The sequence below is a fragment of the Mesoplodon mirus genome, assembly GCF_964341445.2.
Source record: "Mesoplodon mirus genome assembly, chromosome: 3".
In the NCBI taxonomy this organism is placed as follows: domain Eukaryota; kingdom Metazoa; phylum Chordata; class Mammalia; order Artiodactyla; family Ziphiidae; genus Mesoplodon; species Mesoplodon mirus.
This window is the reverse complement of record NC_138978.1, coordinates 116,151,007-116,174,552: the sequence shown is the minus strand read 5'-3', so window position 1 is coordinate 116,174,552 and position 23,546 is coordinate 116,151,007. Positions and strand designations below refer to the sequence as shown.

General features: G+C 50.3%; 1 protein-coding gene across 2 annotated transcripts; it reads right to left on the bottom strand.

The window, feature by feature from the left end:
- Nucleotides 1-766: 766 nt before the first annotated feature.
- CGN (cingulin) lies at nt 767-23,295 on the bottom strand. 2 transcript variants are annotated; one of them, XM_082612013.1, is made up of 21 exons: nt 23,180-23,295; nt 17,059-17,933; nt 16,210-16,310; nt 15,987-16,056; nt 15,796-15,885; nt 13,973-14,100; nt 13,194-13,326; nt 12,659-12,871; nt 12,073-12,221; nt 11,687-11,819; nt 8,504-8,704; nt 7,949-8,155; nt 7,318-7,575; nt 6,134-6,304; nt 5,463-5,624; nt 4,357-4,446; nt 3,805-3,888; nt 3,576-3,694; nt 3,146-3,254; nt 2,593-2,756; nt 767-2,276 (listed from the first exon to the last, which is right to left on the bottom strand). In XM_082612013.1, exons 2-21 carry the CDS (start codon nt 17,917-17,919, stop codon nt 2,135-2,137), a joined length of 3,585 nt encoding a protein of 1,194 aa, XP_082468139.1. In that variant the 5' UTR covers nt 17,920-17,933; nt 23,180-23,295; the 3' UTR covers nt 767-2,134. The 2 variants fall into 2 exon arrangements, with proteins under 2 accessions (XP_082468139.1, XP_082468140.1); XM_082612014.1 differs by lacking the exon at nt 23,180-23,295 and having other exon boundaries at nt 7,949-8,149; nt 8,498-8,704; nt 17,059-17,917.
- Nucleotides 23,296-23,546: the final 251 nt, after the last annotated feature.

Sequence of the window (23,546 nt, the reverse complement as noted above, 5' to 3'; positions counted from 1 at the left end):
CAAAGCTAGCTTGGCTCTGGGTGGGGCTTGTTTTGCAGAAGCTGTTATACCAAAGCTGCCTTTATATGGATGGCAGAGGTGGGACACATTGCCTTAAAAGGAATGTGCATTCTTGAGAAGGGACGAACCTCAACTTCTCCAGTGGCATTTGCTCTCTAAGCCCAGGTTAGCATCTTAAGGGCCTAGAATAGAGGATGTCCAAGCAGGACCTTGGAGCCTCTTCCAGCCCAACTGCTCTCAGCAGGTGGCTTCTCCACTGGGCTATGGTCCATATGGACACCAGACAAGAAGAGGTCTGACCCACTCTTGAGTGGGCAGAACCCCTAAATCTGGCAATAGGCTCTGGTGAACAGCTAGCTCCCTCTCCAAGGCAACACAAGGGCAGGGATGACAGAAACTTCCCCACCTCCCATGTAGGGACTGGGTCTCATACCTGGTAAGAATGGATGGGTGTCTTTGCGCCTGGGAGGTGCATGCTTGGGCTATCCCTATGCCCCAAAGGAATAAAACCCATTTCTGGTCTGTCTCCTTTAACCCTCAGAGAAGGCATTTACTGGCCTTGCTATTCCCAAAAGTTTCCTTAGGAAAGAATGGAGCTGCTATAAACACTTCTCGGCTCCCTAAGTTCCATCTGATCTGTTGCAAAAGGCCTCTAAAAGTGAGGTGAAGAAAACCCCAGCTTCGTACAGTAAAATGGTTTCTTCATAAAATTTAGACCTCCAAATAAGTCAGGAAAAAGAATGAGAAGACAAGTCAAGGATTTCAGTATAGATATATAATTTTAATATTTAATTTAAAATAAATTCAGTGCTGGATTGGATTGGGAGAGAATATATGATTTGCAGAATAAAGGAAAATTTTTTTAATCATGAAATTACACGTCATTGGTGAGAACAGGCTTCTCCCTCCTCTAGGCTTCTTACAGAGTCTGCTTAGAAAATAAGAGAGGTGAATCATCTCCCTTACCTCCTCCTACCAGAACATGGCTCTCCCCAAATCCCAAAGGAGGAATAAGTCCACCACTGCCTCTTCCCGTTTCTACCAAGAGTCAGCCTCTAGCCCCTCTGTATCAGGTCCAAGCTCCTGAGATAATGAGGGTCCCTCGGTTCCCTACTGAGTTTGGGCACATCTGATCAGAGAAAGTTAAGGCCCTGGAGACCAAAACCTTTGCTTTTCAAACTTGCATAGACAGTTGTCAGGGTTCCCAGGTGCAACCATCTTATAAGCACATCCATAGTCACAGAGGGAGAGGAGGAAGGATGGAAACCCTGAGCAGAAGCAGCCCCACCACCTTATCACGGCCCTCCCAAAGTCCCTCTCACAGGGCCTCATAGGCAGGGAAGCCGGTAGGTCTCTCGACCAGTCATTGGGGCAGCAGGGAAGGCAGAAGGCCCCGGTTGAGGAAAGGGTGGTCCTTGGAGAGGTATGAATGTGCAGGTAATAAAAGGCAAGAAGAGCATCCTTATCTCCTCACCCCAGCTAAGGCACTGAGAAGAAAGAAGGAACATAGAAACGGTAAAGATGGGAAGAGGAGGAGAAAGGGTCCCTTGGATCTTGGCCTGGAGAAGACAAAAAATACAGGAATGGAGACAGGTGGGGACTACCACATGGGCCCCATGACTGTGCAAAGAAGAGCCTCTGAGAAGTGGGTAGAGCCACGCCAGCATGTCCATTACCCATAATGTTCCCCTTACGCTGCTCCAGAATGGGAAGGAAAGGAGTTGCAGGAGTCAAGGGGGCAGAATCACATAGGGTATTTCCCTGAGCCTGGGGTTAAGGGCTAAAGAAATAAAGCTTTATATACATGGCAATTTCCATCCCTTCCTATCCTGCTCAATCCCCCTCAGCCTACACGCTGACGAACCTACTGCTGTGAGGGAGCAGAAGAGGGGGTCGGCACTTAAGGAGGGGGCTCAGTTGGCCTAAAATGCCCACTCCTCCAGAGGAAAGGGAAAGTCTGTCTACCGGCTTAGCGCTGATGCCTTTTTTATCACCTTCACTCACACCCCTCCCTGTCTTAGGTCTGAATAACTGGGTCCCCCACAGGGATGAGGAATCTGAGGCTGGGCAGAGCAGAGCAGGACTGGCCAGGATAGGCCTCAAGTGTGGTTCATGGGCCCTTGTGGACCACGAGCTAACAGGAGCTAGTCTGCAGGTTGCTCTCCGTAAGCAGTGAGGCGATGGAGGAAGGATCGTAGACACTGTCAAATTCCTCATCTGAGCTCAGCCCTTCATGTTGGAGAGTTGACTCAGCAGCTGAGCGGGAAGCTTTGCGCCTGAGTCAAAGAGGAATACTGGTCAGGGAAGGAGACAGAAAGATTTAAAGAGCCTCCCTTTTCATGCCAAGGAGACTCCCAGTTCTCCTAAGGCCTAAAGCTACTCACAAGATTCCCCCACTAATTAGAGATATGGGGAGATGGGGTACAGGATGGGGGCTGAGATACTAGAAGACAGTCATACTGGCTTTCATCCAGGAATGAGTGCCTGCAAAGTCCCTTCTTGGAGATCCTCCTCCCCATCCAGTTCAGGAGAGCCCATTCCCTTATTGCTCTGCTATCCCGATGGAACAGGGGGCAGGAGAGCAGCCCGTACCAGGAGTCCTTCTCCAGGACTTTGATCCGGGCCTGGAGCTGTTCATTGACCTCATGCTGTTCCTCCAGCTCACGCTGGGCCTTCTTCCTCAGGCCATCCAGTCGCTCAATTTCCTCTTCGGCTTCATCCACCTGCCGCTTCAAAGCCTTCACCCTCAGGCTTAGCTAGGCAGGATACCAAGTCCCCACATTAGAAAAGGAGCTGCTGCTACCGTGGCCTGGGATCCTCCCCTGCAGCAATCTTGACAAGGTATATACAGTTGCCCCTAGGAAAATGCTGAGACCACGGGCAAGTACCCCAACCTCTTAGGTTTGTCTTGGGGATTAAATAAGTTAATACATCACTTAGAAAGAGAGCCTAGCACATCATAAGTACTCGATACCCATGCTTACTGTGACTGCTCTAATCTAGTCCTTTCACTCTAGTCTCTCTGACCTTATAGAAGGAAAGTCTAAGTTTAGAAGACCTATGAGATGGGACCTCTCTTGGCCTTCAAGCAAATGCATAGTATATACTTGCCATATGGTTGCCTGGCCCTAGCTGCCATCCTTACCTGGTCTTTCTGGTCATTCACATGCTGTCGTTCATCATCAATCTGGATGGACAGCTCTTTAACTCTCCGCTCCAGTTTTCGGTTGGTGGACTGTAGAACTGTCTTCTCCCTAAAAGGGTGGGGTAGGGGGATGTCTATGGCTGTTGTCATTTCTAGAGAAACTCCTACTTGGCCCCATACTGCCTCCAAGAACTCCAAGGGCTCAGCCACGAGCCCAACCATTAGACTGAGGAGGACCCAGGGCAGATCCAAAGAACCAGGTAGATAGATGTCATTCACATTTCAGAATTTCTGCAACTCTCTCTTTTCCCTATCAAGAGAAGAGGTCTCCCAAAAGATCAAGCCAGGTTGGCCATGTCTGAAGCAGAAGATGGAGGGACACCAGAGGAGAAAAGTCCAGAGGGAGAGAGAGAGGATGGGTTCACGTCACCTCTCTTCAGCCTGCAGCCGCTCCTGCAACTCCCGATTCTGGGACTCAAGCTGAGAGAGGCTGGCGCTGGGCTTCTGGAAGCCTTCTGAGCTGGCCAGCCGGCTCTTCAAGTCCTTGTTCTGAGAGGGACAGGAAGCATCCTTGGTTAGCACTCAACCTGCGATTGTTTCCATGGTCATTTTACCCACCTCCTGAGGCCTATCCCCAAGACTCCCCCCCTCCCCCTCACCTGTCTCTCCAAGGAGATTTTGTCACACTCCAGGTCCTGCCGAGCAGACCTCTCCTGCATGAGCTCTGTCCTCAGCTGGTCCACCTAGTGGGGATGGGCCAGAGGAACCAGACTTAGGGAGGACTGATGATGAACCAGCAAGGTGAACGAAGTGGGGCAGAGTAGCTGGAGGGTGCTCTCTGAATCCCCCAAATTTCCAGGCAACTAAGAAATCACAGCCTACTCAGATGGGAGGGGCCACAGAATTTAAACAGGGCCTCCTCAGTCTCACCAGGAACTAACGTCCCTTCTGAAAGCAAGCAGCCCAGACTCAGATCCGCAGCCCAGGCCACCAGGATTCCTTCCTCCATTCAAACTCCCTGCTTCTTTCCACCTGAGGAAACCCGCCAACCCCTCCCGAAAGCAGATGAGACCCTGCAGTAGAGCCGGCCATGCACCGATTCTGCAGCCAGAACTCCATATATGAAAGATGGGAAGGTAGGGTTGTTTTTGAAAGGGCCAAGAGGTTCTGTCGTCGGGGTAGACACGGATAAGGCATAAGGAAGGGGTTACCTGGTCCCGACCACGATTCATCCGTTCCGTCAGCAGCTCTACAGTGCTCCTCTCCTCATCTAACTCCACCTCCAGCCGTGAGACTTTTTCCTGTGGCAGAGGGCCAACAGGTTAATTCTGCCCCAAATGCTGGACACCAGAACGCCAAACTCTGACCAGGAGCCTCTGAGACACCAGCCTCCACAGGTTCTTTTCTCTCCCACATCCCAGAACCCATTGGTCCCTGCCCCTGCCCAGAGCCACCACGGAGCTAGCGCCCTCTGCTGCCCAAGTGAGGCATCAAGGGAAGAGGGTGGGCCCGCTCTGACCTTGGTGTCTTGGCAGGATGACAAACCCCAGAATCTATTTCTCACTGGTGCAGCCCTATTTCCCAAATGGGAAAATACAGAGAAACCCAAGTGCCCAGGCCAAGGCTGAGATAAAGAGAGTCAGAAACTGAAGCATCAGGGTACAGATTGGGGAAGCAAATTAGAGTCAGGCAGTACCATGTAGAGGCTAAGGCAAGACTGCCTGGATTTAAAAATCAGATCGACCGCTTCCTAGCAAAGGGGCCACGGACAAGTTGCTCAGCCTCTCTGTGTCTCAGTTTTCCTCATCTATAAAATGGGGAAAACAAGCCTACTCAGGCCATATGGTTATTCTCAGGATTAAATAATTCTTAAGTACCTGGCACACAGCACAATATGTAAGTGTTTGCTGCTGCTGCTCTTATTACTATTGATGTTGTTATTGCCAAATATAGCAAACTGAAGACCACTGTTGACTCTAAAGGGGAGAAGCCACTGCTCAGCTCCAGCCAACTGTTGCCATGCGGACAACTCAGGGCTCAAAGCCCAGTGTTATTATATTTTCCAAATGTATAAGAAAAGCCAGAAATCCAAAATTTTATGTGACATCTATACATTTCTAAACAGTGGCAATTAATTCAAAGTTGTGTACAACACTGCAGTCAAACAAAACCCATCAGCTGTCGGCTGCCAGTTTCCTATCCCAGAGGCTGGAGTGTCCTGGCTCTTTTCCCCACAGAAGTCCCACCTGTGCCAGGATCCAGACACCCTCACCTTCCCCATCCCACCCACCACCCATCACCCCCTAACTGTCCTCACCTCAAGGCCCTTGAGCTGACGGCTCCTGTCATCCTGGGAGCGTTTTTTGTTCTCTGCTTCTTGCTCCAGCCCCTGCAGTCTCTGGACCAGCAGCTCTTTGTCCAGCCGGGCAGAGTCCCGCTCAGCCTGGGATGCCTGCAGGCCCTGCCGCAGCCTCTGAGTCTGGTCAGAAGAGAAAAATGCAGCAGCTCAGATAAGGTAAGATGGAGCTTGAAGGGTGGGAGCAGTCCACCCCGTGGGGGAAAATTCTTCAACTCTGACATTCTTTAGAACTGCCAGAGCACGGTAAAGATAAAAAGACTTGACTTTTAGCCCATATTCTTTATCGTCTTAAAATTCTCTACACAAGTTTAAATCACCTGAGGAGTTTTTAGACTACGGATCCTGGATCCAAGCCCCAGGGTTTATGATTTAAGTGTACAGGAGGCATCTTGGGTGTTGAGATCTTAAAAATCTCCCCAGGTGACCCTAATGTGCATCAGAGTTTGAAAATCACTGCTGTGCAGACAGTGCATCCTCTACTGTCTCTGCCTACAGTGGACAACTCCCCCCACCCTCCCCCACCGAAGTGATTAGACCTAAACCCAGGTCCCAAGATCCCTTTGTCACAGGTTAAGAGGTAATGACCTTCAAACCAAGGATGTTGGGACTCCTGCCATTTAGGCTCCTACCTCATCCTGAAGCCGGCTTAGCCCTCCAGCGGTCTTCTCAGCCTCACTGGCCCACTCCTTGGCCTGGCGCTGGGCATCCGCCACCTCCCGCCGGGCCTTTTCCTTGTAATCCTCCAGCTGGGCCTGGAGCTGCTGCAGGGCTTGCTTAGAGTCATCCCCAATCTGCTCCAGCTGAGACACAGAGAAAAGAGATTTTTCAGCACTGCATCTCTTTAACGGATGCCTCTCTCCCTTCTCTGGGCCCAGACTCCCAAGACTCTCCCAGAGCCTCCTTCCTGCCAAAGTAGCCCTCTCTTGCTCTTTCCTGGACCTAGGTCCCTAGTATGGCTGAGAGTAATATATAGATTTCCTGGGTTCAAATCCTGGCTCTACCACTTATTAGCTGTGTGACCACAGGCAAGTTATTTACCCTCTCTGGGTCTCAGTTCCCCATCTGTAAAATGGGATAATAACAGTGCACCTACATCACAAGGTTGTTGTGAGAATTATGTTAATTAATTACGTAAAGTACTTACAACAGTGCCTGATACAAAGTAAACCTTAAATGACCATATTTCAGCAAACCCAAGATACCAATGATTATTACAAAGAAAAAGAAAAATTTGCCAATTGAACTATAACATACCATCAATTATAAGACAAATCAATTTCAGAGACGATAAAATGTACATTTTAGAATTGATGAAATATATTAGGTGTTTGCTCCGGTTTTATAAATAAGCGATTAGGAGGAGAACCTTACCTGAAAAAAAGCAATTTATCTCCTTTTCTTCCTTTCTCCTTCCCTCCCCCAAATATAAAATTCTACCAATGAAAATTTCTGTTTTTAGGTCTTACAGACGTCTAAGGAGGGATTATAGGCCTTTTTCCTTCCCCTAAACATAAAACTCTACCAACGAAGATTCTTATGTTTAGGTCTTACAGACTTCTAAGAGGAACTCCAGGAGACATTCTCCAAGGATCAAGATCATAAAGGAATAGGATGTAGGGGGAGGTCAAGAACACTTGAGGGGAAGTAGGAAGGATGCCACTCTGCAGATATAGACTTGGCCTCCCCAACAATGAACTTGAGGAAGGCAAACACCACACGTTGTGACCCCACTCCCTCCCCTGTGCCCACCCACCCAGGCAAGCTTCTGTATGAGCTGAGCCTCTTCCTGAGCCCAGGCCACCCCGTGCCCCACCTCCTTGTTCAGCCGGTCCACAGTCCTGTCCAGCAAGCGCTTCTGCTCCTCCAGCTCAGCCTTGCTGCGCCGGAGCGCCTCCCGCTGCTTCCCCTCCTCCTCCAGGGCCCGGTTCAGAGCCTGCTGCTCCTGTCCCAGGCGGGCCAGCCCCCGCTGGGCCTCTTCCAGCCGTGCCTCCAGTGCCCGCTTGGCTGCTGCCAGGCTCCCCTCCTCTTCCTGAGCTGTGTTCAGGGCCTCCTCTAGCCGCTGTTTCTCTGCCTGGGAGTGGGGAAGGTGAGGGACATTGGACTGAGGGGATGCAAAGCTTGGGCTCAAGCCATTTGGAGGTGAGTAGGTGGGAGGGAGGAGGAAGAGATGTTTATGAAAAAGGTGGGCAATGAAAGCAGGCTCAGAGGAACCAGCAAAGATCAGAGAACATGCGAAGAGTGGGAAATGGACAAAAATACCAGTGCAAAGGCTGAGACATTCACACTAAAGCACACTCCAGGAAATAAACCCGAGGTTAACAGAGGACTAGGGAGGCAAACAGAAGCATGCTACAGGCAAAATCAAAATGATGCCTGAGTATTTAGCCAGGGATGAGAGGAGAGAAGGCCAGGAGGAAGCCAACAATGTCAGCAAAAGCACTGACCTCTAACCGCTGCACCTTGTCCCGAAGCCGAGCCTCCGCCACTTCCCCACCCTCCGCCAAGCCTCGTGCCTCCTTCAGCTGCTGCTCCAGACCCAGGATGCGCCTTCGGAATTCATCATTTTCCTCCTGGGTCTCCCGAAGCGTCGTTTCCACTGCTGTCCGACGCTGCCCCAGCACTGCCACTTCTGCCTCTGCTGCCATCTGAGCCTGAGGCCGGTTCAGGGAGAGGTGGCTCAGACCCCAGGGCTCAAGGTCATTGGCGACTCCCGGGAAAGCCACCCAAAAGAGAGCTCACACGAACCCAGGTGTGAAGAGGGGTAGTGCCACCAGCCAGAGGCTTCCCTGAGAATCCCACCCCTACAGAGATGCAATGGGTGTCACCAGGTACAGCCCAACCTCCCCCTGCCACATCCTGGCTACTTTTAACCACACACCTAGGACCAAGGTATTTGGTCTATACATACCCATGATAGGTAATTTTCCACGCCCTCTGGCTCCTCAGCCCTCCAGACCCCTCAGCCTCCACCTCCTAAGCCCTGTGCCCACTCCCCTTGCCTTGGAAGCCTCTTCACAGTCTTGTCTCAGTTGCTGGAGGGTCTTTTGTAGCTGGAGGTTCTGCTGTTCCAGCCCCCGGCCTCGTTCAGCCTCTACCCTCAGCTGCTTCTCCAACTCCCGCTCCCGGTGTCGCCCAGTCACCTCCTGGCTCTGTTGCTCTGCCTGCACCTTCTTAAGTTCCTCCTGTGTCCGGCGCAGCTCCTACAAGGGAAGGGAAATGGTGACAGGGCAGAGAGAGCCAGCCTGGGATAACAGAAAGTGGAGAAGCTGAAACTCTCATACACTGCTGGTAAGAATGTGAAATGGTATGGCCACTTTGGAAAACAATTTGGCAATGTCTCAGAAAGTTAACCATAACGTTACCATATGACCCAGCAATTCCACTCCTAGGCATATACCCAAGAGAACTGTATAAACATATGTTCACAAAAAACTTGTAAGTGAATGTTCATAGCAACATTATTCATTACAGCTAAATACAGAAATGACCCAAATGTCCATCAAGTGATGAACAGATAAAAAATGTGGTATATCCATGTAGTGGAATATTATTCAGCCATAAAAAGTAATGAAGTACTGATACTTGCTACAACATGGATAAACCTTGAAAAACATTATGCTAGGTGAAAGAAGCCAAACGTGAAAGGCCACATATTATAGGAGTCCAATTATATGAAATGTCCAGAATAGGCAAATCCATAGAGAGAGAAAGTAGATTAGTGGCTGCCAGGAGTGGGGAGGGTGACTGCTAATGGATACGGGGTTCTTTTTTGGGGTGATGAAAATGTTCTATAATTAGATAGTGGTGATGGTGTTGGTTGTACAACTCTGTGAGTATACAAAACCCCACTAAATTGTATACTTTAAAAGGGTGAATTTTATGGTATGTGAACTAAATCTCCATTAAAAAAAATTACATGGAGTGAGAACAGATGAGGGTATGCATAAAACAGGATTGGCTATTTTGTTTAAATGTTGAAAACCAAAATATGTGACACAATAAATATTGGTGCTGCTCTGATTTCTTTCTTAAAAAATCAAAATACGGGCTTCCCTGGTGGCGCAAGTGGTTGAGAGTCCGCCTGCCGATGCAGGGGACACGGGTTCGTGCCCCAGTCTGGGAGGATCCCACATGCCGCGGAGCGGCTGCGCCCGTGAGCCATGGCCGCTGAGCCTGCGCGTCCGGAGCCTGTGCGCCGCAACGGGAGAGGCCACAACAGTGAGAAGCCCGCGTACCGCAAAAAAAAAAAAAAAAAAAAAAAAAAAAAAAAATCAAAATACGATTTCTCATTCTAATTCTTTATCTATTAGCTACTTCTGAAATTCAGAAAGTATAATTAGGCTGAAAGGTTATATGTATATAGTGAGTCTTCAGTATAAGACACTAACGTACTCATTACAAAGAAAAAGAGGGGGGGCTTCCCTGGTGGCGCAGTGGTTGGGAATCTGCCTACCAATGCAGGGGACTCGGGTTCGAGCCCTGGTCTGGGAAGATCCCACATGCCACAGAGCGGCTAGGCCCATGTGCCACAACTACTGAGCCTGTGAGCCACAACTATGAAGCCCGTGCGCCTAGAGCCTGTGCTCTGCAACAAGAGAAGCCACTGCAGTGAGAAGCCCGTGCACCGCAACGAAAACCCAATGCGTCCAATAAATAGATAAGTAAATAAATAAATTTATAAAAAAAAAAAAAAAGAAAAAAGAAAAAGAGGGGACTTCCCTGGCAGTCCAGCAGTTGGGACTCCACGCTTCCACCACAGGGGGTGAGGGTTCGATCCCTGGTCGGGGAACTAGGATCCCACATGAGGTGCAATGAAGCCAAAAATAAATAAATTTTTAAAAAGAATTTTAAATAAAGAAAAAATAGAAAAAGAAAAATAGCACAGTGTATGGTCTACAGTGGACTGGGTTAGTCTATTTTCCTAATGTATATCTTATTGATTGATTAAATACTTAATAAAATTAGCTTAATATATGAGATAAATGAAACACTAGTTATTACTTTTTTGCTTTTTAGCTTTACCCAGCATAATAAGTCAACTGAGATTGTCCAGAGGAATGTCCAGGTTCACTATGTCAGCTAATATAGTTAACAGACTTCAGACTATCCTTGATATTTGTTAACTTAAAAACAGTATAGTAAAAATTAGGAGTACTTTTGATTTCACAACCACCAAAGTATGTTTGGTTAACATTTATTATCTTTTTCTCCACCAAATATTTTGCATAAGCTCAGGCTTTTATTTATCTGGAAAATCATCATTCAGAGCTATATTTCTTTACTCATTTAAAAATATGATTACCTTGATTACAATTAGGTAGTCTTAGAGTAAAAGCATGACAAACAAGAATTGATTAATTAATACTTGTTAACTGAGCACCTACTACATATCCAGCATAGCAAATGAAAGAATATAAACCCAGAAGGATTCTCAGGAGGCCACAAATGCCAGTTCCCTATAATTAATGAAAATATTTTCTAATTTTCAAATCATCTGAAATAATTCACTGTTTTCTTGTCCTTCATAAACTGATACCAGGAATATGAAGAAATTATTTATGTGTTCACTTCAATTTTATGACCTTATTATTCATAAAATATCCATGCATAATAAAACATTTAGCTACCTGTGTCTAGATTCTATACTCTCTAAGCAGCCTTCAAATTACAATTTGGCTTCCCATATAGGTCAGCTGGCCATGCCACTGCAAGTGTTCCATGTGACAACACTACTCACTACACACTCGTTTTAAGTTAATAAACTGGCATTCTAACTGTAAATGTTTGTTTTGTAAGTGTAGTTAATGGGTCCCCTCTGAGAGACAGAGCAACTCTTGCTCTGCTGACCAAATTAGGTCTCCAAGCTTGCAAAAATGACCCTGGAGTTTCACAAATACACCTCAATGCTGCTACCCATGAGGTCTCTTGGGAGGTAGCCAGCGGCCTCTGGCTATAACCCAACCTGGCCATTGAGAGCCCTTTCCATTAGAAACTTCTACACTGAATGAGGAGACCAGTCCTGCTAGAGTGTGTGCTGGGAAGAGAGAAGGCTGAGCAGGCAGGATGAAGCCTGAAAACCAAGCACACGGGAGACAGCCACGCAAGTGTGGAGGCCCTCGTGGATAGGTAAGGCAGATGCCCATCCCCCCAACCTGCCCTATTGCCCCCCAACTCCCAAGTACCTTCTTGAGCTCCTCCACCTGGCGAGTATCTCCAGCACCAGCCCGGGCCTGCCCTAATTCCCTCTGCAAGACCTCTATCTTCTCCCCAAGTTCCTCTTCCATCTCCTCCTTCTCCATCCGCAGCTGCAGGAGTCTGAGCCCAGAAAGGTGAAACGAAAGGGAAAGGGAACAGGGTGAGGCCGCCTGCCTGGGAGAGGTGAGCAGGGCAATGACAATGAAAACCACCTCCCTGGAGGCAGGACACTGGGCACCCACCCTCAGGAGGGCGGAAGGTGGGGATGGAGAAGGGCAGTTTGAGAAATGGGAAAGGAAGGAGCACAGCACTGGCAGAAAAGAGGGGGAATATAAGAACCATGGATAAGCACCCTGGGGGGCAGTGTCCTTACTCTTGCTTGGTGGCTCTAAGTTCCTCCTTGTTCCTCTGAAACAAGTTCTGCCAATGCCCTGTCTCCTCCGAGGTCTCCTCCAGCTCCCTCTGCAGCCCCCGCACCAGGACTGACATCTTCTGCCTCTCAGCCTCCAATGCTGCGTGATCCTAGGGAAGGGGAGAGTCAGGGGCCAGGAGGCTCGGAGGGAAGAGCTCACTCCAAACCAAAGTGTGAGTGTGTAGAAGGGGAGGCTCAGGTCCAGGCACCATGCCCACTGCACACCCTGACATCCGGGGCACCTGGTGCAATGCTAGCAGAAGGCTCTCTTCCCAAGACACAGTCTGCCCCTCTGTCATCTACAGGAAGCCTCCCCCAGTTATTTCCCCATGGGGCTTCGGTCACACATCCTCGTGGGACTTCTGGCCTGCACTCCTTCCCTCTGCCCTTGTAGGTTTCCTGAGCAAGGTTTTCATTACATCCCACATGTGTCTTTTAGGGGGAGTTCCGGTTATGACCATGAAAAAAATCACCAAATACCAAGACCTCAAGGCAGCCCCCTTCCCGGGGGGCGCTCTCTTTTCCCAGCCCGGCTCCTGTCACGTGCCTGGGTGGCATCCTGCACAGTCCGGCGAAGCTGCTCTGCGTCCCGCTGGTACTGCTGCCGCATGTGCTCTACCTCCTGGTCGCGGGAGGCCACCTCCTCCTTCAGGGCGCCCTTCAGTGCTGTCAGCTCCCGCTCCCGCAGCCTCAGCTGCTCCTCTACCCGCTGCTTCCCCTCTAAGACCTCTTCCAGAAGCTCCCGGGTCTCTACCAGGTCCTGGGGAAAGTGAAGGTGGAAGTACAGAGGTGACCATATTAGGATCCACCTGTCCGTTCATTCATCCAGTCAATCAAAACTATTGAGCACCTCCTATCTGTTAGGCATGGTACCAGGTGCTCTCTGCCCTCTAAGATGCCCTGTGAGGATAAAGGAAATCTACCATTCTGGGCTCTAGTGCCACGCCGCCACTGAGTCGGCCTGAAAGCACCCTAAGGGATACCTGTAATCAGCTACCTACTCCCCATACTTTAGGGAAACTGCAGATGAGCAGACTTGAGGAAGGAAGCAGAGGCTAAGGTACCCCAATCCTACTCCCTACCTTCATTAGCACCTCTTTAGCAGGCTCAGGACCCTGGGCCTGTTTCAGCTTGTCCTGCAGCTCCATCACCTGCATCTCCAGCCCATGCCGTACCCTTTCACCCTGGTCCAGGAGGAGCTTCATGTTCTGGAGCCTAATAATTAATTATAGACAACAGTATTGAGCGCTATGTGTAAGGCCGTTTTCTAAACACTTTACTTATATTAGTTCCTATAAACCTCCTTCAAGTCTTTGTTCAAATCTTAACAAGGCCTCCCCTGACTACTTTGTTTAATATTGCAACCTGCCCCCCTACAACCCAGCCCTCCTGATCTGCTTTAGCCTATTCTACTTACCACCTTCTCATATGTAATACGTTTACTTATACAATATGTTAATTGTTTACTGTCTGTGCCCCCTCACTAGAAGCTATGCTTCATCTTTATGGTTCACTGATGAACCCCAGGAATCTAGATCAGTGCCTACTACACAGTACTCGTTGCAAAAACTTCTGCTACATGAACGATTAAATCCTCACAACAATCCTGTGAGGTAGGTACCATTATTAATCCCATTTTACAGATTAAGTACCTGATGCACAGAGGCAAATCCAGGGAGCCTAACTCATGTGCTATTAGCATTACTGATAGAGAAGGTAAAGAGAAAGGTCCTGTCTTTAACCTTCTCTGTTGGCCCCTTTCAGCTTCTGGAGATTTCCCTGTCTCCCCCAGCCCTGGGGGAGCCTCTAACTCTGGCTGAGGCCCTCATGCAGCCCTGCGGGCACCATCAGCTGCACTCACTCCTTGGTGCTCTGCTGGGCTTCCCCATTCCTCCTCTCCAGCAGCTCCTGCAGTCGGCTGCACTCTTCTGCCTTCTCCTCTAGCTGCCGCTCCAGCCCAACACGGAATGGCTCTAGCTTCTGCCGTTTCTGGAAAGGGAAAAGAGAGTAAAACAGGTGGAGAGTAGGGAAAGCCTCTCAGAAGGACCAGGGATAATGGGAATACCTAATATCTACTGACACTCACTATGTGACAGGCACCGTACTAGGGACCTTATGTATATTATCTGCATTTAATCCTCATAACAAGCCTCGGTACTTGTAATGGTTTAAAATATGTCCACAAATTATTTGACATTTCTTTCAAAAGGTGAAGCCTCTCTCCTTGAGTATAGGCTGGACTTAATATAGGCTCCCCTTGAGTACAGGCTGTCTCTTCTAACAAATAGAAAAAGGGGGAAGTGATGTGTAGCTTCTGAGACTAGGTCAGAAAAAGGCATTGCAGCTTCCTCCTTACCTTCTCTCTTCGATCACTCACTCTGGGGAAAGGTAGCTACCATATTGTGAGGACACTCAAGCAGCACTATGAAGAGGTCCACATAGCAAGGAACTGAGACCTCCAACTAACAACCATTGAGTAAGCCACTTTAGAAGTAAATCCTCCAACACCTGTCAAGTCTTCTAATGATTACAGCCCCAGGCAATACCTTGACTGGAAGCTCATCACAGACCCTGAGCCACAACTATCCAGTTAAGTGGCTCCCAGATCCTGGGCACTCAGATACTGGGTGATGTTTGTTTTGAGGTAATTTGTTACACAGCAAGAGATAACTAACACAGCACAATTATTATCCTCACATTACAGTTAAGGAAACAGAGGCTTAGAACATTTAAAGAATTTGCCCAAGGTCAGTTACATAGCCAACAAGTAAGAGTACCAGGATTTGAATTCAGCTTGACTCCACAGCCCACCGCTCAACCAGTACATGACCCTGCTTTTCAGGAAACAAGGGGAGTTACAATCTAACACTTACTGAGCACCACCTATATACAAGGCAATAATGTGACAGGTGTAAGCAGTATAAAAAAAGAGGAGTGGGCTTCCCTGGTGGCGCAGTGGTTGAGAGTCTGCCTGCCGATGCAGGGGACACGGGTTCGTGCCCCGGTCTGGGAAGATCCCACATGCCGTGGAGCAGCTAGGTCCGTGAGCCATGGCCGCTGAGCCTGTGTGTCCGGAGCCTGTGCTCCGCAGTGGGAGAAGCCACAGCGGTGAGAGGCCCGTGTACCGCAAAAAAAAAAAAAAAAAAAAAAAAGAGGAGTACGTAGGCTTGAGCATAAGACTCACCTGAATTTTAACACTCCTCCTCTACAACTTACCACCTTGAGCGATTCACTTAATCTTTCTGATCTTCAACTCTCTCATCATACAAGGGTCAAGGATGCCTATTTTACAGGGTCACTGTAATTATTACATATTACTTGGGATAGTAGCTACTACAAAAATTAAACTCAATAAATGACAGCTACTGTTACTGCCATCATTAGTATGATGATGCCAAGAACTGAGATAAATAATTTACTCAAGATTTATACAGCCACAGTGAGTGGCAGAGCTAGGACAGGAACTTCCAAAGGAAATGGAATGAAAAGTAGTTAGACCCCTGATGAATGTGCTCTTCCTCTCTAAGCTCCAGAGAACCCCAGAAGTCCTTCCTGGGACTAGCACATACTCTTGTCTCACAGGACACATAAGTGCTCATTCCATTGCTTGGAAGGGCCAGCCCAGGCCAAGGTTCTTTCCCCCTGTGGCCCTTCATCCCTTCTGCACCTCTAATCTCTCCTCACCTTCACTTCTTCATCCAGCTTTTTCTGTAGCTCCTCCACTTTTTGGGTGAGTTCGCCCTGCCCTGCCGTAGTGGAACCAGAAGAAGCCATCTGCCAGAGACACGGGGGGAAGGAAGCGAGTCCACATCCAGATCCCAAGGCCCACAAGGCCCTAACCCTGCCCCCCGCCCCACCGTGAGAAGGCCACTCACCACCAGAGGCTGCATCTGCTCCAGCACCAAACTGACCTTCCTCCTCACAGAGGTTTCACTTTCTGAGCTTCTGGAGGATAAAAGGACAGATGCAAAGGTTAGGGGAGGAAAGGGGTAGCAGAGATGAGGGAAGGAAGGGTTAAGAGCAGGGAAGATGGGGAACAAAGCTACAAGGAAAAGAAGGGAGGTGTGTGACTCTGCTATTGGGAGGGTCCCCACTCACCCCTCTCTCAGGACGCCGTAGATGGTGGCCTTCACGTGGTCCACACCGCCTGGTGGGACTGCCTCCTGCTGGTCTCGGAGAAGGTCTGGAGTTGATTTGAACTACAAAAAAAGTAAACCCAGAGAAATAGGAAGACTACAAAGATTACGCCAGAAGCGCGTGTGGGGTTCAGATGAAAGAGACATGGCAGTTGGGAGATGAGGCCCTTCAAGCACGACGAACAAGCCTGAAGTGGGGTAAAGAGGCAACACCTCTGAGGCCGGAGCAACAGGCCAGGAAGGGGTCCAAGCAGGGTACACCTCTCACTATCACTGCAAACCAGATTTTGCTCGACAAACAGATCTCGACCAGTTGTGAGCTGTGTCACAGGTTATTTGTCACTAATGGCAGTTAATGTACTAGAATTTGTGAATGATTGACTTTTAGAATGGGCTTAACTTTGTCTCAGAGTAAAGTCACTCCCCCACTCACTCGCATTCCTGAGTGGGAGACAAAGGGGGGAGTTTTGGCAAGAGCACCAGGGAGCCACTCGTATCCTCCAAGCCTGCCTCACGTTTGCTGCCGACCTAGCAAATGCTGGTGACTGAGGCACAGCTAATGGTCGGGCAATGACAAGTAACTCACCATGCTTGTGAATGGTGATTTCATAGGTACTTCCACGTCCTTTAGAATTTTGCCCATGGAAGTGTCTTGTACATATGAATACCATCTCTTAAGTAGATGGATAAAGTGGAGGACAAAAAGTAGACTTTCTGCCATAGGTCATTTGAATCAACATGGAGACCCACGTAGGTCAGGGCTGATGAGAAGGGGCCAGGGCTTGGAAGCCATAGAGGGGTGAGGTCTGACCTGTAGCATGGGAGGGTCCTGTGCTCTCCCCCGTGGCTCCTCAAAACTCTGAAGGACCCAGTCCTGGGTCTGACGGGAACGGCTAAAGCCACCAAGACAGCTCTGGGCTGACTGTTTCAAGCTGCCCACGTGCTGGTCATGCTTTGTGCTAGGGGTCCAGCGGTTGGGGGACCAGCGCTCCCGTTCCTCAGCGGTGTCCCGTGGGAGCCGGTTGTCCAGGCTCTGGCTCCGCTTGCGCTGTTCAGGGGGCAGCATCCGTGTGCGGCGGCCAGTCCGGCCCCGGGCCTGGCCCCCATGGTGACTGTCAAACTTGTTGATGAGGGAGTCCACCGAAGACAGGGGGGCAGTGTCAATGGTGCTGCCCGGGTAGGCTCCTTGGGGGGCTAGCTCCAGCAGGCTGGTGCTCCTGTTGCTTGGACCCATAAGGGCAGGGCCTGTCAGTGAGGCCTGGGACTGGGAGCGCAGTAGCCTTCCATTCCAGTGGGCCCCGGGCTCCTCATCAGATGTGCTTCCCTGCGAGGGGGCAGGAAACTCCTTGGCCTGAGAGTAGGGCCTCTCGGGAAGTTCCGAGTCGGAGCTCAGAGCTCCTGGGGCCCCTCGACTGTTGGCCCCCTTGATCTGGACTCCAAAGGAGTCGCCACCTTTCTCTCCACTGTTGAGCACCACGAAGGGCTGCCCAGCGATGCCCTGCACACGCACGGCAACCCCATAGGTATTGGCTCTTGCATCCTTAGCTGGGCGTCGTCCACCACGATGTAGGGTGCCCATCTCTGCATCACACCCTGGCTCTGTGATGAAGCGAATCTGGACTCCGTGGTCTACAGGGCCCCGGGGCTCAGCCATGGTGGACACCTGCTCCATGGGTAGGAGGGGTCCTAGAAGATGAAGAGTTTAAGCTGAGAGACTAGAAGTAGAAACCCAGAAACCTCCACTTGCTCAGCTTTTGTGAGGCTGATTGCCCTGCCAATCCCTTCTACATAAAATAGTGGTTCTCATACTTTATCTGAGCAGCAGAATCACCTGAAGGACCCGTTAAAACAGACCACTGGACCCTGCCCCCAGAGTATCAGATTCAGTAGGTAGCCCCACACTGAGGACTTACAGTTCTAACAAGTTCCCAGGTGGTGCTGATGCTGCTGGTCCAGATTCCACATTCTGAGACCCACTGACCCAGAAGAATCCATTTCCTCTAACACAGTCCTGGGGAGCTTGGTTTTGTCAAGAGTTTAAAGATTTTTCTTGATCTTCACACGTACACATATGGCACTACCATGTGCTTCTCCCACCCCCAGGGAAGGCAGAACCCAAGCCCCACCTGCAGACACCTCCAACCCAACGGAGAATAGGGGCCTCCAATCCCAGAGCTCCTTCAAATACAGAAGACCCCAAGATATGTCATCCCATTTCTGGGAGGATACTCAAAGAAACCAATAGCAGTGATGCATCAGGGTTGGGGGAACTGAGGGCTGGGGACAGGGATGGGAGAATGACTGGCTTTCTATTATATATCTTTTTGTCCCTTTTGAATCTGGAACCATGTACTACCTATTCAAGAAAAGTTTAAGTAACATTTAAGAGTACCAGTCCAGGAGTTAGTTCCCTGGCGGTCCAGTGGTGGAACTTGGTGCTCTCACTGCTGAGGCCTGGGTTCCATCCCTGGTCAGGGAACTGAGATCCCACAAGCTGCATGGTGCAGCCAAAAAAAAAAAAAGAGTATCAGGCCCCAGGACAGGCAGACTTGTCCCATCTGAGGGCCAGAGCCAAGACCACCTACAGGCTAGCTCCCTGGGTCTACATTGCCTAAGCTCAGAGTCAGCAAATGGAATGTGTTCCAGGTATTGCTTATTGCTCTGGCTCCAGGAACTTGCGGGGAGAGGTTCTCCTCTAAGCAAATAAAAATCCAGCTTCCCCACCCCTTCTGCTAACCTCCACCAGGGCCTAGCACCAAATTGGAGGAGGAGCCTCTGATGTGCCAGAGACACAAACATACCCAGCTCAACCTCCCAGTGGAGCTCTGGGCCAAGGAAACTTGGCAAGGCCCCTTTCAGGGATTGTAGAAGTGCTAGGAAGCTCAGGAACCCAGGAGGGGTGGGGAAGGGAGGGGCGGGGCTCCAGGTGAGAAAGGAATTGGAGGAAGAGCATTCCTAGTAGCATTCCCAACCCCTCCCCTACAGAGGAAGATACAGGGGGGAGGAACCCCTTATCAGCAATGGTTCTTCACCTTTTTTGGTGTCTGAGAAAACAATGAAAGCAATGCACCCTTCCCCCCAGGAGACAGCCCACCCAAACTTTTACCACAGAATCTCAAGAGGTCCTTAAGGCCCACCCATGAACCCAAGGACACGATCCTTCCACTATGCAGACACTGGGGAGGACTTTAACCAACCACTGACTCAGATACCCCAGAAAGCAGTATTTTTAGTTGGCAGGGCCCTATGTTGGAATTCAAGTAAGAAATGGGACCAGAAAAGAAGCTACAAGGCAAAGGGGTAAGTTCTCCAAGCCACTCATCCAATAGAAAAGGCACTGGACTACAGTCAGGATCTGGCTTGGAATCCCAGCTTCTGACCTTCACTTGATGTATATGACCTTGGGCAAATCACAACTTTTCCCAGCCTGTTTCCTCATCTGTAAAATGGGTATAATAATACCTCATGAGGTAATTACCTGTGAGAATTAGATAATAACAATTATGTGGGTATACAACTGTAAAAATGTATCATGTTATACACTTAAGATTTTTGCACTTTATTTACTTAGGTTCTACTTCAATAAAAAGAGGGAAAATGTCAAGATATTAAACACGAACGCACCTAGCAGCATAATCCTGTCACAAAGCTGACAACAAATGTTATCCTGCACATATGCTGCTCCTTCCAACAGGACCTTCCTGGCTTCACCTGGCTTACAGAAGGATGTCACTTCCTAGAGAAGCCTCAACCATTCCTTCCCACAAACTAGATCAGATTCACATTGTACACTCTATAGTTGGCCTTCAGTGAGTGTGCTTCAGTTTATTTATATATTTATCAGAGTGATAATTTGTTTCCTATCTGTCTCCCTCCTCCTGGAGGGAAAAAATACATTGCTCTCAGCTGACTCCTGTGTCCCCAGGGCCTGGCAGATGGTAGATGTCAATATATATCTATTAAAAGTTGTATCCCAAACCAAGGCAGACTCAACACAGCAGTGGGGAGATTTCCCAAGGATCCTGCAGAGCCATTTCTTGTTTGTCCTAGTAACAGGACCTCTTCCTGGCCTGGACTCCCTGTCCTATTCAGTCATAATTTTGGAACCAGATGTGCCTAGAAGTCACATGATTTATTCATGATGCAGCTCTACCCTGACAGTACATCTACTGATCTTCCAGATCCAGGTCAAGAAGTTCCCAGCCTAGTCCCAGAGAGTGCATAGCCCTCACCCGCCCAAGAGCACCAAGCTGCTCAGAGGCGGCACCAAGTGTACCCCTAGGTCCCAGTGACTCCCTAACCTCAACCCCCTTCAGTCCCAGGACATGTGGGTCAAGGGCCAGGAGGGCTAAAGGGATCTTTGGAGTGGGTCAGAAAGCAGGGCTCTAAATGATTCAACATGGAAAACCCGAAACCTATCCGCCTTCAGTTACAGAGGACAGCGGGGCGGGGCCAGGGGAGCAAGGCAGCTCCAAGGCCTTTCGTAAGCCCCAGAGGCAGGTAAATAGTGAGCCCTGGCAACAGGGAACCCTGAGCCTTTCCTCTCACCAGATGCCTGACCCTGCTTTTCCCACCAACTGTACTCTGGGAAGAGACTAGGCCACAAGTTAATTCAGCGTCATCTTTCTGCTTCTGTCATTCCTGCCTGTAAGGAGAGGGAGAACACGGCACTTGTATCAGGCAGCCACTTCTGCCTGAGTTACTCATTAGCCTGCCCTGCCCCAATTCCATCACCTCTGGCCCAGCCATAAGTGGCTGGCTTCCAACTAGGAGTGACAGGGTCTCTGGACTCCTGGCAGGAAGTGGGGGTGGGGTGGCTCCAGGTGTGCCCAGGAAGAACTGGTATACATAGGGCCTGGCAATATGCTAGATGCTATATAATCGGCAGATGCAGAAAATGGGTGAACTAGAGGTACAGAGATTAGACTCCCCTCGGAGGAAACAAGGAAAGCAAATGGTGAAAACAGAAAAGGAGAGTTCATTGACCTTGCCCTTTCGGCTCCTATTTTCTCATAAAGAGTTAGCAAGATAAGGTTGCCCAAGGATCCAAAAAGAACCCCCTATGTGTACTCCTGGTTCAGTCCACTGGAAAAGTCAAACCTGAGCACCAGACTAGAGCTGCTTGGCCAGTGGGGAAAAAAACACAATGAGGAACTGGGCCCCTGCAAACTGGCTGGACTGGTTTGAGAGGCAAGGGAAAGGGGAGGGCCGGGGAGACTCCACTGGCAGCTTGTGAAGCAGACCAGAGAAATTCCACACCACAGAGGAGGCAGAGGGGCAAAACCATGGGCAGGGACTCCGTCCAGCTTAGATGCCAAGGCCAAGGCTCTGAAGGAAGAGGCAGAAGGTGGGGAGGGAACAGGCAGGAACAGATACACAGTGTGCCTGGTGACTGACAGACAGGCCGGTGTGTAACAGAAGACTTTGTCTCCCTCTACCCCTCCCTGTAAAGTTCCCAAGGTTGCATTCCAGATCCCACACTTAACCTGGGCCACCTCCCTGGCCCTCAGTTCTCCCCCTCCCTGGAGTGAAGAGAAGCAGCAGCCCTACCCCCTCCTCACCTCCCACATGGGTGATGGCATGCAGGTCGGCCTGGGGAAAGCAGGAAGGGTTCAGGGTTCTAGGAAGCCAGAATCCTCTTAGGGTCAGGCAAATCTCTGGATTAGCAGTCCCCTAGAGCCAGTACCCCATTCCCGAATATCCAGGATGAAAAAAGAGGTAGAGAGGCATGTGCAGGAAGCCTGTCGACAACATAGCGGTTGCTAATTATTTCCCAATTACAACAACTCTCCTCAGGCAGGGCATCAAAGGGGCCAAGCCAAGGCTGGCTCTGGTTCCCTCACCTGCCTAAGGCAAGGATATTTGCCTCAGAAATTTTGTCTCAGCCCTGATGTGCACCTCTCATCCAGCTTGGAGACTTAGAGGTGCTGAATCTCCTAGTCCTGTGGTCTCCTGAGGAGTCCTGCTTATTTCCTGCACCAGTGCCTATGGCTAGTCTGACAGCCATCATGGTCCAGCTGTCAGGGATGCCTGGTAGGGTTTCAGGGAATAATGGGGAATTTCTGAGAGGCATCAAGGAAATTGGTTAGGCTCCCAAACCTCACCCAATGGCCCCATCTAGAACCACAGAAGTATGTATGCTTGGGGGGAGGGCTTGACATTAGCCCCCAGAAAGAGGCCTCATTAGGAAGAAGTATTTCTACACATTTTGTAGGCCTAGGGATCTAAGCTTACTCAAATCCCTCTCTTGTAGAGTACTCTCTCAAGAGGAAGAAGGAAACATTCTCCCTGGCAAGAAAGCAAAGGAGGACAAAAACTGAAAGACTTAGTTTCACACCTAGCAAAGAGATGGGGGTGCCCTCTCGCTCTACCGCTCAGTGTCTATTAATTGCACCTGTCTTGCCCTATAGATCAATGGTTAGAGAAAGATTCCACACCTCAGAGCCACCTCAAAGCCAGAGGGAGGTATCAGCACCGGCTCAGACTGGCAGTCGGGTAAAGAACCTCAGGGAAACAGCACCTTTCCACGCCCTTTCCCTTACGTATCTGAACCTCGGGCAGCAGTTCCCTTTGCCCAACTGAGACTGACTCCTTCCCCCCACCATTCCGGTCTCCGAGAGAAACTCTGCCCCGGGGACTGGCGTCTGACCTCCAGAGATATATTGGCCCTGAAACGCTTCCATGCCCTGGGAATAGCCTTAGCCTCAGGTGCCCCTCACCTGGCACCTTCCCAGGCACCTGCGTGTGACATCTTAGAGTAGGAGCCAGCTCTTAATCAGTACTCCCACCCTAACTTGACCTCCCCTCCTCCTCTCGCCAACTCAGCACCTGTGCCCTGGGTATCTCTGATCGCCTAGACTCCCGCCCCTCAGGGGTACACCTGAGGGCTCGCCTGCCTCTCAGGTGCCCTTGCGCCCGCCCGGTTCACTCACCCCAGCCGGGCTCGGCGCTCCCGGGCTCGGGCTCGGGCTCGGGCTCGGGTAGAGCTGCACGCGCGGCTCCCGGGCCCTCCCCCTCTGTCCCTCGGCGCTCCCTCCTTCTTTCTCCCCCTCCCACCAACCTGTTACTCCCCTCCGGAGCTCCACCTCCATTGGCCGTCACCACCCGCCCCGCCTTACCCTTCCTCGGTTGGTCCGTTTCCCGCGAGGGGCGGGGCCACCGCCGCAGGGACCCGGACCCGGGGTCGCCAACCCGGGTGGGCGGGAGGGGCCGGCCGGGTCACGTGGGCCGGCGAGCGGTGGAGTGCGGGGGCGGGGGTGGGGCTGCGAGGGGCATCGGGAGGCCATTTTGGGGACTTAG